This window comes from Oryctolagus cuniculus, chromosome 1 (genome assembly GCF_964237555.1).
Source record: "Oryctolagus cuniculus chromosome 1, mOryCun1.1, whole genome shotgun sequence".
Lineage (NCBI taxonomy): Eukaryota > Metazoa > Chordata > Mammalia > Lagomorpha > Leporidae > Oryctolagus > Oryctolagus cuniculus.
In genome coordinates this window covers 123,385,818-123,405,170 of record NC_091432.1, presented here as the reverse complement: position 1 = coordinate 123,405,170, position 19,353 = coordinate 123,385,818, and the positions used below count along the sequence as shown (strand labels likewise).

The 19,353-nt window shown below is 50.3% G+C and overlaps 1 protein-coding gene across 1 annotated transcript in view; it reads right to left on the bottom strand.

Annotated features, from left to right (window-relative positions):
* Positions 1-594: 594 nt before the first annotated feature.
* Positions 595-19,353, bottom strand: part of BARX2 (BARX homeobox 2) — a 79,401-nt gene continuing 60,642 nt past the window's right edge. The window contains exons 2-4 of the mRNA XM_008259259.4: positions 16,263-16,563; positions 11,488-11,572; positions 595-1,578 (exon numbers count right to left, since the gene is read on the bottom strand). Of these exons, the coding sequence (XP_008257481.3) occupies positions 1,312-1,578; positions 11,488-11,572; positions 16,263-16,563 (653 nt within the window). The 3' untranslated portion in view covers positions 595-1,311. The remainder of the gene's footprint in view (positions 1,579-11,487; positions 11,573-16,262; positions 16,564-19,353) is intronic.

The window sequence follows — 19,353 nt, the reverse complement described above, 5'->3', positions numbered from 1 at the left end:
AGAGGGTTAAAGCCAAGGCCTGCAGCACCAGCATCCCATATGGGTGCCAGTTCGTGTCCTGGATGCTCCACTTCCAATCCAGCTCCCTGCTAATGGCCTCGGAAGGCCAGTGCAAGATGGCCCAAGTGCTTGTATCTCTGCACCTGGATGTCTGGCTCCTGGCCTCGGCCTGGCCCAATGCTGGCTGTTGCGGCCATGTGGGAAGTAAACCAGCAGATGGAAGATCTCTCTCTCTCTCTTTCTCTCTCTCTCTCCCTCTCTGCAACTCTTTCACAATAAATAAAGAAATAATAAATGATTATCAGTGAGGGAGGAGGGTGGATAGGGTGGTGGCAAGGCATCTTTTTATGTAGTCTTGAGGCTTGGAGACTTAACTACATCTTCAAAGGCCCAAAACGTAAAGATGCTGCTGGTGGAGCTGCTCGGGGCAGGCTGTGGGGAGCACCCCAGGGGCCCCATCTGGACAGGAATGCCTGGGCCTGTTTCACAGATGGGAAAGTGAAGGCCCAGGAATCCGCCCAGCTCTGTAGGTCTCTGCACAGGGCTGCACTCAGCCAGTTTTAGTTACACTCCCTGGAAGAAACAAACACTCGGTCCTTTTGAAAGATTTATTTTTAATTAAAAAATAAAAGTTATCTTAACATATCTGCATTGCAGCTCAGGGATGGCAACTGTGTGGATGAAGCAAGAACGTCTTAGAATGGGTACAAAGGCACACGTGTCTTCAAACAAACCAACGTGATTCAGAAACATGGCTAACAGCTCCAAATTCCCTGCTCCCAACTCTTTCTGGCCCACTCACCCCAACCCTCCCACCCCCAAAACGCAGGAAAAAAAAAAAAAAAACAACCAAATCATTAAATTCTCTTTTAAAACTACAGAAGTAAGTGCTGAGTCAGCAAGGAGCCTGGGCCACTGCCCAAGGGCTCACAACCCTCTCTGCCTTGATGGCTGCCCAGGGGCCAGCAGGGGGAGGACAGCAGCTGTCCCCTGCGTGCCAGGAGGGGCTTCCCGGGCCCACAGCAGTTGCCCCTGCCCAGGGCAGGCAGCCGCAAGGTGCTGTCCCCCTTCATCGAGGGCATCGTGGCTAAGGCTGCCTTTCAGGAAGAAAGTGGCCCAAGGCCAGCGAGTCTCCTTCAAACGCTTGCACTGACGACACCAGAGGACTTCGAGAGGGAGGGAGGCGGGGAGAAAGGTGCACCTGTTCCTTCCCAGCTCCCCAGGCCGCTGGAAGCTTTTCTCTCCCTGTTCTCCCTGCCCTCTCGCCTTTCCCTTCTTCCCTGTCTCCCCCTGCCCCCTAAGACTTTTCTTTTAGCTTAACGGTGGGGGTTCCAAAGAGACTACTGGCACCTCCTGGGGCTGGCCTGGCCGCTCTGCCACCTCCAAGGGGACACTGCAGGCTTCGGGTTCCCGCGCCTCGCAGGGCTCCTCCTGTGCCTGCGAGGGCTCCACAGGCTCCTGGCTCTGGGCCTGGCTGTTTAGCTTCTCCTCAGCCTCAATTTCTTCCGACGTGGGGATGGAGTTCTTCTTGGGACGACCTTTAGGTTTTGTGGGGGCTTCCTGCCCACCTTTAAGAACCTGAGTGAGAAAAACAACCGTTACTAAACCTGAGAAGTAACTCCTCCCTCCACCCTGCTCACGAAAGCATCTAAAGGATCAATTCCTTAAAAGAGTCACGGGTTTTGGCAAAATATTTGGTGGGATTTAAAAATGTTTGTGGAAAATTATTAAAAGGTAAGTTTAGTTTCGTGCAAGAAATTTGGAATCCACTGCATACAAAGGAGTCTTCAAAAATTTCATGGAAATGCATATTATGAAAAAACTATGCATGAATTTCAAAAACATTTTTACAGCAAAATGAACATCTTTCAATTCAATTTTCCATGAGCTTTTTGAAGTCCTCTCATATTCATCAACCATCACCTCTGGTCTACAAAGATGGCTTCATTTTTTAAATGTTCAGTGAACTCTTAGTCAATATTGTATATTCTGGCATTTAATAAAAAGATCATAAGACATAAAAAATCAATTTCAATAATAAAGAAATAAAAAAAGGAAATGTTAATGCAACCAATATCGGGTTGACAAATTCAAAGGGCAACAGCAGTTGTAGCAAGCAGGAAAATGAACACACACTGTAGAGGGAAAACTGTAACTGTTCAACCTTTACAAGAAAACCTGAGAATACAAGCCCAAAGCCTTAAAAATGTGCATACCCTTTTTTCACGGAAAATGTCTTGGCTAAACTCAAAGTGTCTTTCAAGACTGAGACCAAGACTGATCTGTAAAAATATTCAACACAGGCGTTGGCGCTGTGGTGCAGCAGGGTAAATGGATTAAGAGCTGGCTAAGTTCCAGCTGCTCTGTTTCCTATCCAGCTTCCTGCTAAGGTACCTGGGAAGGCCTCAGAAGACGGCCCGTGTTCTCAGGCCCTGGCTACCCCTATTGGAGGCCTAGATGGAGTTCCTGGTTCCTGGTTTCCGCCTGGCCCACACCTGGTTGTTGCAGTCAGTTGGGGAGTGAACCAGTGGATGAAAGGTCTTATCTCGATCTCTGTGTGTGTGTGTGTGTGTATGCGCGCGCGCGCGCATGTGTCTCTGTCTCTCATTTTCTGTCATCTGTTCAAACAAATAAATCTTTAAGAAATATTCATTACAACATTGAATATAAAAGCAAAAACTGGGGAGGGAAATGGTCCAAAGTTTCTTCTTTTTTTTTTTTTTTTTAAGATTTTATTTATTTATTTGACGGGTAGAATTACAGACAGTGTGAGAGAGAGACAGAGAGAAAGGTCTTCCTTCCACTGGTTCACTCCCTAAATGGCCGCCACGGCCGGAGTTGCGCCAATCTGAAGCCAGGAGCCAGGTGCTTCCTCCTGGTCTCCCATGCGGGTGCAGGGCCCAAGCACCTGGGCCATCCTCCACTGCCTTCCGGGGCCACAGCAGAGAGCTGGTCTGGAAGAGAAGCAACCGGGACTAGAACTGGCACCCATATGGGATGCCGGCACTGCAGGCAGAGGTTAACCTAGTGTGCCACAGCGCCAGCCCCCAAAGTTTCAACTGTGTAATGCAGTAGGTAACTATGGTATATCCCAAAGAGAGAAGGCTTGATGGCCATTACAATTATTATATAGGAGAATGTTTAGTGACATGGCAAATGCTGTGCACATATTTTTGTGAAAAACAGGTTATTAAAAGGCATAATGGGGACGGCGTTGTGGCTCAGTAGGCTAATCCTCCGCCTTGCGGCATCGGCACACCGGGTTCTAGTCCCGGTTGGGGCTCCGGATTCTGTCCCGGTTGCCCCTCTTCCAGGCCAGCTCTCTACTGTGGCCAGGGAGTGCAGTGGAGGATGGCCCAAGTGCTTGGGCCCTGCACCCCAGGGGAGACCAGGAGAAGCACCTGGCTCCTGCCTTTGGATAGGCACAGCCATTGGAGGATGAACCAACAGCAAAGGAAGACCTTTCTCTCTGTCTCTCTCTCTCACTGTCCACTCTGTCTGTCACACACACACACACACACACACACACACACAAAGACATAATGGGAGCCGGCGCTGTGGCATAGAGGGTAACTCTGCCGCTTGCAGTGCTAGCATGCCATATGGGCGCCAGTTCGAGTCCCGGCTGCTCCACTTCCTGTCCAGCTCTCTGCTATGGCCTGGGAAAGCAGTAGAAGATGGCCCAAGTCCTTGGGCCCCTGCACTCACGTGGGAAACTTGGAGGAAGCTCCTGGCTCCTGGCTTTGGATCGGTGCAGCTCTGGCCATTGCCACCAAGTGGGGAGTGAACCAGCAGATGGAAGACTTCTCCCTCTCTCTCCCCTGCCTCCCTCCCTCCCTCACTTCCTCTCCTTCTCTCTCTGTGTAACTCTTTCAAATAAATAAATAAATCTAAAAAACTAAAAAAGGCATAATGTAATTTGGCACTGAAGCAATCTTTTATACCGACTCATTTGTAGTATCAAGATCATAGATGTTTTAAAGTCTGTTTCTATGTTTTGTTCTATATTTTCTAAGTTTTCAACAATTATCATGTGTGTATATATATATATATTTCTGTCATCAGTAAAAAGTTGCCATAAAACCAGTCTTATACTGCTCAAAGAAGTAGGAATGTTCTAGCTTTGAACTAAGGTCCATTTCAACTTTGCCACTATCAGCTTTGTTTAGGGGAAAGTTCTGTGAACACACTGAGACTCAGTTTCCCAACCTGAAAAATGGGGATGGTACTAACTTATCTCACAGGTGGAGGAGAGAGTGACCAACAGATGTGTGTACATAAGGGCTAGAACTTTCCTGACAGATTTCCTCTGCTCAGGACATGTCTCTCCACCCGGCTGACTGGTCCTGGAAGCTGTCCCTCACCCCTAGTCTGAATCAAATGCCCTCTGCACATGCCCCCCCTCAGAGCTGTCACTGCATGTGTATTTACCTGCCTCTCCCACTCAGTCCCTGTACACACAGGCATTTGACAACTTGTGCTAAATGAACAAACCTTTCCATAGAGTGGCAGATACCAAGCGGTCTTGGATGACCTCAAAGGACTTGCACTTTTACTATCCCAATGTGTGACCTGCCCAAGAATCCCGGGAGCTAGGCAGGGGGATAACTTTTAAAATACTTATATTTTGCTCTGGAGTGTCATACACACTGTTCCATTGGCTCTGAACACTGGCCCGGTGCAGCTGTCGATTTTTCTAGGCAGCTGGTGAGAGGGGCTTTGGGAGGCCTTGTATTAGCACAGGTAATCAGGGTGGCAGGTGTTTCTGCTGCTCACACACCTGACTTGATACTGTCTTCTCCATCTGCACATAAGCTCCGGGAAAGCAGATCCTGCCTCTCTCCTTTCTCCTGTGCTCCAAGCATGTAACTCCCAACTATGCATCCACCGAATACTGATCAACGACCTATTCTTCCTTCCAGGGCAGCAGCCGACACGCAGGTGATAAATTTTAAGAATGAATGTACTGGCCGGCGCCGCGGCTCACTAGGCTAATCCTCCGCCTTGTGGCGCCGGCACACCGGGTTCTAGTCCCAGTCAGGGTGCCAGATTCTGTCCCGGTTGCCCCTCTTCCAGGCCAGCTCTCTGCTGTGGCCAGGGAAGGCAGTGGAGGATGGCCCAGGTGCTTGGGCCCTGCACCCCATGGGAGACCGGGATAAGCACCTGGCTCCTGCCTTCGGATCAGCGCGATGTGCAGGCCGCAGCGCGCCAGCCATGGCGGCCATTGGAGGGTGAACCAACGGCAAAGGAAGACCTTTCTCTCTACCTCTCTCTCTCATTGTCCACTCTGCCTGTCAAAAAAAAATTAAAAAAAAAAAAAAGAATGAATGCACTAACTGATCAAAACACAAGTTCTAGGCTGGCGCTGCAGCATATCTTGCAATGCCAGCATCCCATATGAGCACTGGTTCAAGTCCTGCCTGCTCCACTTCTGATCCAGCTTCCTGCACCTGGTAGTAGAAGACGGCCCAGGTGCTTGGGTTCCTGCCACTCACGTGGGAGACCCAGATGGAGCTGCAAGCTCCTGGCCATTGCAACCATTTGGGCAGTGAACCAGCAGGTAGATGATCTTTCTCTCTCTCTGTCTCACCTTTTCTCTCTGTAACTTTGCCTTTCAAATAAACAAACAGGTTGATCTTAAAAAGTCCTTTTTAAAAACTGCTTTGAGATATCCACGTAGCACCTAGTTCATCGATGTAAAATGCACGGGCTAAAGATTTTAGCATAGTTGCAGAGCTGTGCAACTGTCACCACAATGCAATTTTAAAACATTCTCATGGCCTCCAAAAGAAATCCCATACTCGTTAGCAGTCACCCCTTCTTTCTCTCCAACTTCTTCTTCCCCCCACCTCTGATCAGCCCTCTCTCTGGTCGTCTCACACAAACAGAACCACAGGATTCACGGACTTTGGTGACGGGCTTCTTTCTCTTAGAATAATGTTCTTGTGACTTACGCATGTTGTGGCATGTATCAGTAAACACTATGTCTGTTTATGCAGACACCGCATTGTACCGACTCTCACCCCTGTTGATGGCTGCTTGGGTCACTCCTACATATTGGCAGCTGTGAGGAATGCTGCTAATCAACACGGGTGCACAAATGTCTGTGCAAGACCCTCCTTTCAAGCCTTTTGGGTACAGACCCAGAAACGGGATAGTGGATCACACGGTAACCCGAACATGTTGAGGACTCAGCTTTATGAGTTACACTCTGACAGTGTATGCGGGTTCCAGTTCTCCACATCCTTGCCAGCGCCTGTTATTACGCCTTCTCGACTGCAGTCATCACCGCTGGCGTGCAGTGGCATCTCACCGTGCTCCTGGTTTGCATTTCCCTGGTGATAAATGGACTTTGACCTCTTTCCACATGTTGCCTAGCCAGGCGTGGATCTACTTTGGAGCAAGGTCTATTCATATACCTTGCTCATTTTTAAATGTGGTTGTCTTTCTGAGTATCTCTTATCCAAAACACTTGGGACCAGAAGTGTGGGGTTTTTTTGGAAAATTTACATATATAAATAAGGAGATACTTGGGGGACGGGACTCAAGTCTAAACATGAAATTCATTTACATTTTGTATACATGTTATACACACAGTCTGAAAGGTATTTTATGCAGTCTTTTTAGTGTACCTGTCATCTGACAGTGACTTGTCACATGAGCTCAGGGGTGCAACGTTCAAAATGTTGGGTTAATGCTCAAAAATGTTGAGGATTTTGGATCATTTCAGATTTCAGATTTTTGGATTAGGGATATACCACCTGTATTTAGTTGAAGGTTTCTTTAAATATTGTGATACGCGCCCCTTACCAGATAAAAGATTTGTACACATTTTCTTGCATTCTGTGCATCGTCTTTATACTTTTCCTTATGATGTCCTTCACAGCGCAAAACTGTCTCATTTTGATCAAGTCCAGCTTGTTCTTCCTTTTGTGCTTGTGCTTTGGGGATCACATCAAAGAACAGTTTGCCTAGTCCAGTGTCACGAATATTTACTCTCGTATTTTCTTCTAAGAGTTTTATAGTTATAGCTCTTCAGCGGAGGTGCAAAATTCATTTCTGTGTCTAGTATGAGGAACAGCATATACTCTCAATCAACGGCTCCTCTGGGCTGTGGATGGGCTCAATCAGCTTGAATTCACCCAAACAGCTAACACAGATGTGAAGGGGACTTTACCAAGGCACAGGCACTGACAGAAGCACCTGTGGGGAGACGACGTCCCCCTCCTCTTCCAGTCAGTTTCTGACTGTGACTGCCATGAGAGCGGGCTGTAGGGGGCCAAGATGGAATCCCCACGTTGAAAGCAGCCCCTCTCGGAATGAAAGAGGTTGCACAAAACAAGCTGTCCCGTGCAGTAAACAAGTCAGAAAAGGGCAGGCCTGGGGAAGCCACCTAATTGGCAAAAGCAAGACCAGCCCAGCAAGTACAGAACACCACCCACATGGCCTGGATAGACCCCACCTGGCTGTTTTCCCAAGATACCACAAAAAAAAAAAAAAAAAAAAAAAATCAGACCATTTTCTAAATGGAATAAAACATTCCAGTGCAAGCAATAATTAGGAGGTAACGACCCTCTTGGCTGCTTTCCCCATGGACTTCTGGCTCCCCACCTTCCAGCACACCTGAGACATGCAATAATTATCTCAAAACCACCCTATGCCGGAGCTTCTCATTAACATGCACCCTCTGGCCTCCTCCCAGGAGCCTTTTCCTCTCACGTCCCAGAGCCCATTGGGTGCCCTTGGGTCTAGAGAGGCCAGGGGACTCAGGTCTGCAAGGCTGCACACCACTCTCTGCTTTCCAGAAAACACCAAGCACCCGTCTACTTCTATTAACCATGCCGGCAGGAATTCAAGTGTCCTGTTGCTGCAGATGTCAAGATGGAGCCTCCTGCCTCCTTCCCAAGGTGCTGAGGTGGGGAACCAGCTCCCAGTGTCAGTGCAGGGCAAGCTTCTCCCTCCCTTCCAATCAGACAGGAAACTGAGCCGACAGGAAGGCTCTACCAGGGTCAAAGAGCAAACCAAAGGGCAGAGCAGAGATGTGAACACAAAACCCCTGGCTCTTCCCCTCTAACACCCTCACCAGTGTTTCAAGCTGGATAATGCGTGAGTGGGGTGTCCCAAATGCCACCATTCTCTCCATGTCTGGTATTTGTCTGCAATCACCCAACTTCCTAGGAGGCGCACGAGCTGGGGTGCTCCCCACTCCCACCATCTGTAGCTTTAGAGACCAGTGAGGGCCAGGTAACTGCAGACCATGGCCATGAAGCCCAGATAGAAGCTGGGCTTCTCCAGCACGAACCTCCTCCCATCACCACGTCACTCACCCCAGCCAAAGGGCTCAGTCTGAACGTGGGATGCTCTACTACATCCCACGCAGGGCCCCAAAGGCCCAGGCCCTGATGGGGAGACAGCTGGAGAGGGGGGAAGACAAAGGACAGACACCCAGGACTGCTGACTCCCAGAAACCTGCAGAATTCACTTTGGGTTTACTATCCCAGTCTCCAAAACTTTGGATTCTCTAAAGGCACAGAATAATAATAATGGAAAGGGTAATAATAATAATAATAATAATAACCATCATAGCGGCTAACATCTCTTGGCCAAGTCCTGTGTAGCAGTCACTGTTCATGTTTTACAGAGATCCAGTCTGTTAATGTTACACCCTGTAAGGTACAAGTGGGGCGCTTTACTGAAGTAACTGTCCAAGAGTACCTAGATGGTAACTAGTAACCACTTCATGAATACTGTCTACCTGGCGACTGTTAGTGTGAAAGATACTGAGGGTGCATGGCTGCGTGGCCCACGCAGACTCCGTGGCTGGGATGGGAAGGGTCTATCTCGTGAGAGAGCTGTGTTGTAGAGCTGAGAAGAACTGCAGGGTGAGGAGGCTCTGCAGCCTGTTGCAAAAACACCATGGATCCTCCCGGAGCTGACGCCAACAGCAGTGGACCAGAGGCTGGTGCCCCGTCTCATGTGCGAGGTCTAATTTACCCAACCTGCTACAGGTTACAGATGCTGACTGGTCAAAACTCGTCCGAGATGCTATCTTGGTTCTCACAGTGCTGTCTTGGCAGCTCTGGGAATAAGTCTGAGAATCAAGTGCTAATCTTTTTCCAGTTCCAATTAGGTTACTAGCCTTGAGACATCTTTATTGCCCAATTATCTTTTTCTTTTCCTCCGCAGTACCTGAAGAGATAGCTTGAAAGAGTTTTTACCAGGAAAACAAATGAAGCAATCAGGAGGGCAACAATGCCCTGCTGTTCTGAGGGACTCAGAATTCAGACTGGCAGCTGAACACAACCCCCTTGAAGGTTCTGCTCCGCCCACCTGGACCTACATAAGAGCCCCCAAGGGCTCCTGGACCCTCCCTGTGCCTGCAGTACCCTCCCCCACGTTGCCTGGGCTCATCTCGTTTGAGACATTTCAACCACTCTACGAGACATCTCATCCCCCAAGCCGTCTTCTCTGGGCTGACCCTGACCCCTGCAAAGCCTTCCACTATTGCCCTGAACACTTTGTAGAACTATAAGCTTTCAGGTCTGTCTCCTTTACGTGAGTGAGTTCCTTTCCAAAGCCTTTTTCTTTAACAGACAGGTTCCTATCTTGCCTCTGCGTCTCCACTGCTTAATGAAACTAAGTGGTCCCTGACTTACGGCTAACATGAACTGGATGCTTGGCACTGATGCCAAAGGGACCTGAATTCAGCTGGTCTGCAGACCCTCCTCTGAGGTCCATTTTGCTTTACATAGCGTTGATAACCTTCAATAAGCAGCCCACAGCTGTGCCAGTAGCACAGGGGCTGGTGAAAAACAAGTGATGTCAGAGGCAGAGGTGCACGCGTCCTCCTACGGGTCCTGGGCGGTTCTGGCAGAGACGGCAGGCTGTCAATTCGTTACTCATCTGACTCATGAGAAGATTGCTGATAACCGATTTGAACAATGCCTCTGCTGCTCGGGAGACATTGATTTTGATGACGATGATTGATGAGGAAGGAGGTGGGTGGTGGAACTTGCACAGAAAGCAGTGAATGGACTTGCCCAAAAGCAGCCAGGGAGGGGCAGGCCTGGGAATACGGCCCGGGCTGCTCCCTCCCCACTCTGGTTCTTTCTGAAACCAGTCCCCTGGAAGCTTCATGTGTGCCGCAGTGTTGCAGAGTCTCAGGATGTTAACCGAACTCTATTCTTCCTACAATTTCAATTTCTCCCTCCAACCCCCCTCACCTTCTCTTCTCGGAATCCTTGCAGGTTATAAATCTGCAACAGTGGCTAGACACCCCTTGGGATGCCTGCATCCCATATTGGAGTGCTTGGATCTGAGTCCCAGCTCCACTTGCCATTCCGGCTTCCTGGGATGCACATCCCAGGAGGTAGTAAGTGATGGCCCAAGAACCAACATGGGAGACCCAGATTGAGCTCCTGGCTCCTGGTTTTGGCTTGGCCCAGTCCTGGCTGTTGTGAGCATTTGGGGAGTGACCCAGCAGTTGGGAGACCTCTTCCTGTTTGTCTCTCTCTTTTCTTTTCAAATAGATTAATAACAGAAGTTTTGAAATATGCAATAAACACCCAGCACTTAGTTATTATATGGCCAATTCTGCTCTCCAAGACTTGTTTCTCCAACTAGCTCATAAATTCCACGGAGGCAGGGGTTATAGTTTACAGATCCTTTATCCCTAACCTGAAATACTTGAGACCAGAAGTGTTTCAGATGTCTGATTTTTTCAAACTTTGGAATATTTACCTACACTCGTATATAATGATAGATCCTGGTGACGGACTCAAGTCTGAACATGAAATTTATTTGTGTTTCTTATATTCATCATCTGAAGGTAACTTTACAGACTCCTTTCTGGGCACTTGCATTTTGACTGTGCTCCGTCCCATTAAGGTCTTGTGGTGTCCTGACAGCACTCAGCAAGCTTCAGATGTGGGAGTATTTCAGATTTTGGAAAACTGCAGTAATATGCCGGGTGCTCCAGGGGAGCCTGGGAGCTTGTTAACATGCATGTTCCCAGCCCTGTCGCAGGCCTCTGGAGTCATCTGCTGCCCAGGTGACCGCGCTGCCCCCGAAGGCTTGGGAACCCCTGCATTCGAGGATGCACAGCCAGCAGAACAGGTGCACCCTCCGTGTCATCAGAAACAAAGAATACTGCGCCTTCTATTCTTAGCTGTGGGTGGGTGGGTGGGGGAAGGAAGTGCTTTGCAGGGGCCAGCAGTTGGGGTTACAGCTGGCAAATGAGAAGCTTGAGGGCTTTGACTTTGGTTTCTAAAGAAAGTGAAAAAGAATCTCTCTCTGGGTAGGAATCCAGGGCAAGAGGTCAAAAGCTTATCCTACAGTTCAAACAGCCTCCCTCCTAGCCAAATCGTAGCAACCCTCCCAACCTCCTCCACGGCAGATGTCAAGGGGTGCTTCCTGCCTCATGGCACCCCTGCGGCGAGCCCCCTCCCCACGAGAGTACATGGTTACACTCGCTCTCCCCTTTCTCACCATTTTCTTCCATTTCATCCTGCGATTTTGATACCAAGTCTTCACCTGCAGCTGAGTGAGTCCCAGAGACTGTGCCAGGTCCAACCTACAGGATAAGACACAAGGGAGGATGAGGAAGATGGTAGACAGCAGTGGGGACTGAGTCGAGCTGACCTGCTCCTGGTAGTGGATCCCAAAGTCTGACTCTCCTCTGTTCAGTCAATTCAAGGGGATTTTCTTTCCTTCCAAGAAACCTATGGAGAAAACGCTGGAAAGTTAAGAAGCAAAGGCCCACGCCCAAGGAGCTCTGGGTAGTCCCATCCTGGAAACAGGAAAGACAAAGCTGCAGGGTCCTCATGTGAATACCACTCATCACCTCACAGCCACCCGAGTCCCACCTCCAGCAGGTAAGCCCCCCATGGCTCATCGTCCCTGGCCCCTTCAGAGCTGACCATCCCCCAGAGTTCCCACATTCTCACCTCTTCTCTGATCACATCCCATGTGTTATTTCTGCCTCCCTAATGTAACAGCAACAGTAGCTTATGTCTTAAGCTTCGTTTACAGCCATGAAAATGTTTCTCACATTGCTAAATCCAGAACCAGGGCTCAAAACTACTTTTTGATGGATCGATTCATTCCTTACAGCTGCCCTCAACTGTTTCAAGAATTCAAATGTTCCAAATAATTAAACGCCATAAAGACTCTGAAACAAACATTAGATCCACAGCCTTCCTGCTTCCTATGCCACTGTAATAACCGTTCTGAATCTCTCTCCAGCCTTCTGAAAAGTCCCCAAAGTCAAAGCCACTCCGGAGTGCAGTTGGGACTGCGCCAGCTTCTGTATTCCTTTCACAGCACTGTGAAGCAGGTATAATTATTCTCATCTCACAGATGACCAACTGGAGGCTCAAAAGATCTCAACAACTAGGGCCAGAGCCTGTCTGCTACCTGGTTCTGTAAATAAAGTTTTATTGCATCACAGACATAGTCATCTGTTTACATCGTTGTGCCTGGCTGCCAGAGACATCAGAGTTGAGTTGTTGTGAGAAACCACATGGCCCCAAAATACAGACCTACCTGGCCCTGAGCTGAAAAACTAATCTGATTCCTGGTAGAGGATCCTAGAGTTAGAGATGGAGGCAGTATTTGAACCCACTTAGCTCTTTCCAGTATAGGGGCTCAATCACTTTACCCACAATATTTTTGTACAAGTTGGATCTTTCAAAGGGGAATATTGGGGTCCAGTGTTGTGGTGCAGCAGGTTAAGCTGCTGTCTGCAATGCCGGCATCCCATATGAGCACCGGTTTGAGTCCCAGATGCTCCACTTCCTAACCAGCTCTCTGCTAAAGTACCTGGGAAAGCAGCAGAAGATGGTCCAAGTGCTTGGGCCCCTGCCACTGGTTTAGGAGACCTGGATGCAGATCCAGGCTCCTGGCTTCTGCCTAGCCCAGCCCTGGCTGGGAAATAAACTGGCAAATAGAAGATCACTTCTCTCACTCTCCCTCTCTCTCTCTCTCTCACTCTCACTCTCTCTCCCCTCTTTCTCCTCTGTAACTCTGGGAGGCTACATTTGGGGAGTAGCCAACACCCCATGAGGGGTGAATGCAATGAGAAAGGGAAGCCTGTAGCCAAGCTTCCAACCCCAGTCTCATAACTTCTGGCCTAAGTGGCTAAGCACCCCAGGTCTACCTGAGACCTCCTGGAAGGATCACCTCCTTGAGCCAGTATTAGCCATGTCCCTGCATCTCCAAGGCTGCTCAAGCAAGCCATGTGGACGTCCAACACCAGTACTTGAGGTCACACCTTGATGCAGCTTGGGCAGTGCCCAGTACTTTCTGAAGGTCCTCAGACTTCTGAGGAATGCCCACTTTGCAGATCTAAGGCCCATGGTCTCACGCAGCCCACAGAACCACAAGCCTGGGCCAGGGGCAGTCTGGGGTGCGAGTTCTCAGCAGCGACTTTCTCTGGGGAGCCCTGAGCATTAGGAAGGTCAGTGGGTGCCTGCGGACGCAGGGGCTAACTGTCGGCACTGGCAGGGGCAGCCGCCCCACTGTGCCCTCCTCCATCCAGAAGGAACAAGATAAAAACAGTCTTCCTTCAAGGGGCTTTGGGACCTGGCATAAATAAGCATTCACTTCTATCTGGTCATCCCTGCGCCAGGGCCACTGGAAGCTGACAGTTTTATTGAAAGCAATGAACACACTGAAGCCAACGAATTCCCCATGCCAACAGCACTTAGCTCTTTCCATTAACAAAGAATCAGTTCCCAAGCAGTCATTCATTAAGAACCAAGATCCAAGGGGGCCATGCCACAGACTTCTGGTCTCCCAGTTCTCTGGGGGCTTTGGCAGCCCTACAGGTCCTCCCTGGGTCCTGGCAGTGCTTCCCTGAGCCCGGGTCACCCGAGGCCATCAAGTGCATTAGTCAATGGAAGGCCCACAGCTCTGCCACTACATCAGCAAGCGGTGTTAGCTCACTTGGGAACCATGCCTCCTTGACTCACTCTGGCTATAGAAACACACTTCGCTGTCATCGGCATTCTCTCATTACCTGCCACCGTTACAAATTCTCACTTCCCTGCGTATTCGCTTAAATGGAGTCACCTAGGAAACTGGGCAAACAAACACAGAGGAGGAGGGCGCACTCATGGCCCTGGGCACGTAGGGAGGCAGGGAAGATGGGAAGAAGCGGCTTGAGGCAGCAGCTCGATGCCAGCCGGATGGATCCTCCTCCCCAGGCCAGTGAATCATCCCTGCGCAGGCCACCTGAGATGCCTGGGCAGGCAGCAGGGAGCCCCAGCAGGTTTATGAAGAAGTAACATTTCTGTAATAACAGTTTCTCTGACTTCTAAAGAACAGGCCTAAAATGGGACTGCTGCTGCTAAAACCGCTGTGACACACCACTACACAACTCAAGAAATGACACAGCCCACTCCTCCTGGCTGCACAAGTACGTGAGGCCCCCCATTACCTGTGGAGGGCATGCATCGAGACAGCCACCCACTGATGCCCCGCTCACAGGCCTGTCTCCACTGTCGCCACAAGGCACCCAAATGCCCATGTGCAAAAGAGAACTCCCTCCTCCTCCTCAGACCCACGCTGTCCCCTGCCTTCCAAAGTCAGTTCATGGAAACCCTGTTCAGTGGTGACCCAAAGCAGGAACCACAGAATTCCCAACTCCCCTCTCTCTTCCTCCTGCAATGTCGAATCTGCCTGTTCCAGTCTTCAACTCTGTTCTCCCACGTATTCTCTCCTCTTTGTTCCTGCTGTTCCACCTGCATTCAGGTTCACAGTGACTCTCCCTGCATTCTTGCCTCACTGGTTTCCCTGCCCCATTTCTTAGCTCTGGTAACAAAGTTATCGAGCCACCAAAGCCGTGATTCTAAAATGTAAATCTGCTCCTGTTGCTTATGGCTCTTAATAGCTGCTGGCTGCCTACATGGAACAGTCTGCAATCCTCCTTTTCTTTATTTATTGGAGAGGGAGAGAGACAAACAGAGCCTCCATCGGCTGGTTCACACCCCCAAATGCCCACAAAAGCTGGGGCTAGGCTAGGCTGCAGCTGGGAGCTCAATCTAAGTCTCCCACATGGCTGGCAGGGACCTGACTACTTAATCCATCACCTGCTGCCTCCCAGGGACTACATTAGCAGGAAGCTGGAGTCAGAAGCCGGGTAGGGGACTCTGGTCAAATGCCTGCCCCTTCCAAGCCTCCATTCTTCAGCCAGGCCCTTCCCACCTTTGCAACCTCATCTCTACCAGGTCCTGTCCACACCTTAACCTGGAGATGCCCCGCCCACAACCCCCCCCCCCCCCGACAAGCTAGTGTACTCTCTATGTGCAGATTCCTCTGTGTGCAGTGCCCTGTCCCCAGAATCGAAGCTCTTCTTAAGTGTTACCTCCCCCGAGAAGGCTCTGTAGCCCCACCTGGCACACCAGGCACCATGCAGGCACAGGTCCCCAGCTCACCACCATCACAGTCACGACACATGGTCCTTCCCCATGACCTCCTTCAGAGCAGACTCTGGACCCATGCCCCCGCCACAATGGCCAGTCAGACCCTCAGCCAACAGCTGACGGTTTCCAGGTAACGGAATCATAGACAAATTCCCTGCTAGTGACTCAGATTCCCCTCTCGCTGCAAGTTTCACCCCCCGCCCCCTTCTCTTTGATGGCACAGGAGCCAAATATGATTCGGACAAGGCAGTGCACAAAATAAAAGGACCTGGAAAATCCCCCTAATAAATCCAATCCCACATTAGCTCAGCCACGTGCAGAGTGAGTTTGGAGTCATAAGACACACCTCTTGTCCATCTGCAGTTCGGACGGTAAATTAAAGAAAGGGGGCTCACGCCCCACCCCAACCTGATCTCAAAGGTGTTCAGAGAAAGGATTCTCGTCCTCCTCCTCCTCCAGGTCTGCCAAGTGGTCCCGGCTGAACCCACTAGGACGCCTGGCGTTTGCTTCCACAGCTGGATCCATCCAGCCCTTTCCAAGCAAGATTTTGGCCAGCAAAGGGATCCGGCTGGGAAACAGGTGGGTGGGGAGAGGATTCTGATGCTCAGGGTGAATGGCTTCAAGCTAACCTTGCCTTTGCCCATGGTACTGGAGTCCTGGAGTTAAAATACAGAGTGAGTCCAGCCACAGGCAGGCTCCTGGGTTCCGTTAAGTCAAGGAGAGGCCACTTGAACCCAGGAGGAGATTTGGGCACCACTGAAACCATCCTCGGTGTCTGCAGGTCCCCCAGTGAGAGCTGAGAAGGGCCTGTCCCGCGGGGAGCCCTCCCAGCGCCCTCACCTGTCTGGGGTGGACAAGTACTTCTGCTTCTGGAATTTCTTCTCGAGGCCCATGAGCTGCAGCTCCGTGAAGATGGTGCGGCTGCGGCGGGGCTTCTTCTGCCGCGGCGTGGGCTGCTCCGTCTCCGACTCGCTGCTGGCCAGAGCCTCGCCCCCCGGGGCCTCGGCACACGCAGCCTCGGCGGCTGGGCGGCGGGACAGCGCCTGGGCGATTCCAGGGGTGGCAGGGATCAGGTGGGAGACGACCGTGGGCTGTCGGGTGATCACCGAGAGGAGAGGGTATGCCCGAAGGGAAGGGGAGCCTGGAAGAGAAACGGGGAGGCAGGTCACTGCAAGGGGCTGGGGAAGGAGGCTCAGAGCCCCACGGGACACGTGGGGACAGTGGTTTGGGGCAGGACTTCCGGTTCCCATGGAGGGATAATGGAGGAAGGGGAAGCCGAGGTAACTGCAGGAAGCGGGGGAAGAAGTAACCCCTGCACAGCCCGGTGTCAAAAACAATGCAGGCTGCCGCCGCGGCTCACTAGGCTAATCCTCCACCTAGTGGTGCCGGCACACCAGGTTCTAGTCCCGGTTGGGGCGCCGGATTCTGTCCCGGTTGCCCCTTTTCCAGGCCAGCTCTCTGCTGTGGCCAGGGAGTGCAGTGGAGGATGGCCCAAGTGCTTGGACCCTGCACCCCATGGGAGACCAGGAGAAGCACCTGGCTCCTGCTTTCGGATCAGCGCAGTGCGCCGGCCGCAGCGCGCCAGCCGCGGCAGCCACTGGAGGGTGAACCAACGGCAAAAGGAAGACCTTTCTCTCTGTCTCTCTCTCTCAGTGTCCACTCTGCCTGTCAAAAAAACAAAACAAAACTAACAAAAAAAACCACAACAATGCAGACCCCGCAGCGTGGAAGAGGCTCCTGCAGGTCTCTGGTTCTAAGTGACTCCTTCCCCTCTCTACCTTCTGAATGCCTAAATACTCCTTGCAGAGATATGGGTCAATGAGAGCAAACAGAGGAAAAAGAAGTCTTCTGGAAAAGCTAGGATGCCATACTTTAGAGACTCCAAATAGATTTGTAACATGCAAACTTCCCGAGCACCAGTCTTTCTGCAAATACATTCTAGGAACGAGGAAGCCTCCGGAGTGGTCTATGGACCTTGGATGACGGCATTTGTCAGAGGTGGAAGGATGCTTAGTAGTTAATCCAACTCCCTTGTTGCAGAGATGTGCAAATGGTCCCTGGGGAAGGTTAACTGACTTGCCTAAGATCACACAGCTAGGAAAAAGCAGATTTGGGATCCAATGGAGCTCTACTGGCTTGGAGTCCACTGCTCTAAGCACCAAGTCTTGAGTCACATGCATATAACGTTTAGAAGGGGGAATGATGTATGCTAAACTGATCTTCTGTATATAAAGAGAATTGAAAATGAATCTTGATGTGAATGGAAAGGGAGAGGGAGTGGGAAAGGGGAGGGTTGCGGGTGGGAGGGACGTTACGGGGGGGAAGCCATTGTAATCCATAAGCTGTACTTTGGAAATTTATATTCATTAAATAAAAGTTAAAAAAAAAAGAAGGGGAAATGGATTTTAATTCACGTGAAAACTCAGATCCACTTTGTAAATTCTTTTCAGAGGCACAGACATGAGAGAAAGAGGAAGAGTATGTGATCTCCAAATGAGCACAAGGACTGGGGCTAGGCCGGGGCAGACCCTGGGACCTGGAAACTCCATCCAGACCTCCTACATGGGTGGCAGGGACTCCGTCCCGTGAGACACCACTGCTGCCTCAGCAGGAAGCAGGATGTGGAACAAGGACTTGAACCCAGGTACTCCAACGTGGGACACAGGCATCTTCACCACTAGGGAACAGCCTCAGGTCCTATCTGCCTGGCTGGCCGCAGCACCGTTGTCTAGCGGGCTTGCGGGCTGGTCAGAGCTTGGCTGAGGCTGGTTACCAAACTGTCCCAGACATGCGGGAGGATGGGGTATGGTCACACATGTACTTGTCATGTGCCATTCCTTCTTGAGGAATGTCCAGACGTGTGCTTTTCCAATCAACAGTCTGAGAAGTGTTAGAGTTGAAGTAAAACAGCTGTTTCCTTATTGAATAGCTGAGGTGAAGCGTGTATTGATTGTTACATGTGAAAATCATTTTGTCTTTCTGTAGCTAATTTCGAAGAACACTTCAAGCTCTTATATGAGGGTACTTCCCAAGTTATGTGGGAAACGTGTACTATGGGGATTGGTGCTGTGGCACAGTGGGCTAAGCATCTACCCATGGCACTGGTTCATGTCCCAGCTGCTCCTCTTCCAATCTGGCTCTCTGCGTATGGCCTGGGAAAGCAGTAGAAGATGGTCCAAGTGCTTGGGTCCCTGAACTAGTGTGAGAGACCCAGAAGAAGCTGCTGACTCCTGGCTTTGGATCAGCTCAGCACCAGCTGCTGTGGCCACTTGGGGAATAACCCAGTGAATGGAAGACCTTTCTCTGTAACTCTACCTCCCAAATGAATAAATAACTTTTTAAAAAAAAGTGCACAATGAAAAAAATAGATTTCAAAAACCTTTGTGCCAAAATTATCTTTTACTTCCACATTTCTATGACCTTTATGAAGTATCCTTGTATACTGGTGCCATAAAAGTATCTCTGAGCCTAACTATTTGGTATCTGATGAGGACACAGAAGGCTCAGGGCAGCGCTGACAACTCAGCACAAGGCAAGGCAAGCACCTGAGTCAACAGACATTTGCATGAACCCTGCGTTGGCAGCCACATGACACTGCAGGTGCTCCCGGCGCTGCTGGAGCTCGGGAACTCTTCTGTCGCTTGGCTTTGCTCTTCTTACTCATCCTCTGTCCTACTTGCTGCAACAGACAACTTCTCTTGTTCTTTGAGAACACTTCTAGCAAGGCCCAGCAGAAACCACAGGGATGTGAAATAACCATCAATCACCAAGTGTTACAACTTCCATGAGCTCTCCAGCCAGCTCTGAAACTTGAGGTCTTGTATTGTGGATTCCTTCTGAGGAAAACAAAATCACCAGGGAGTTACGTACTACAGCAAGAAAATTAGGATCCCTGGGCTTGTGGCTTTGGATTTCCCAGCATACAACATGA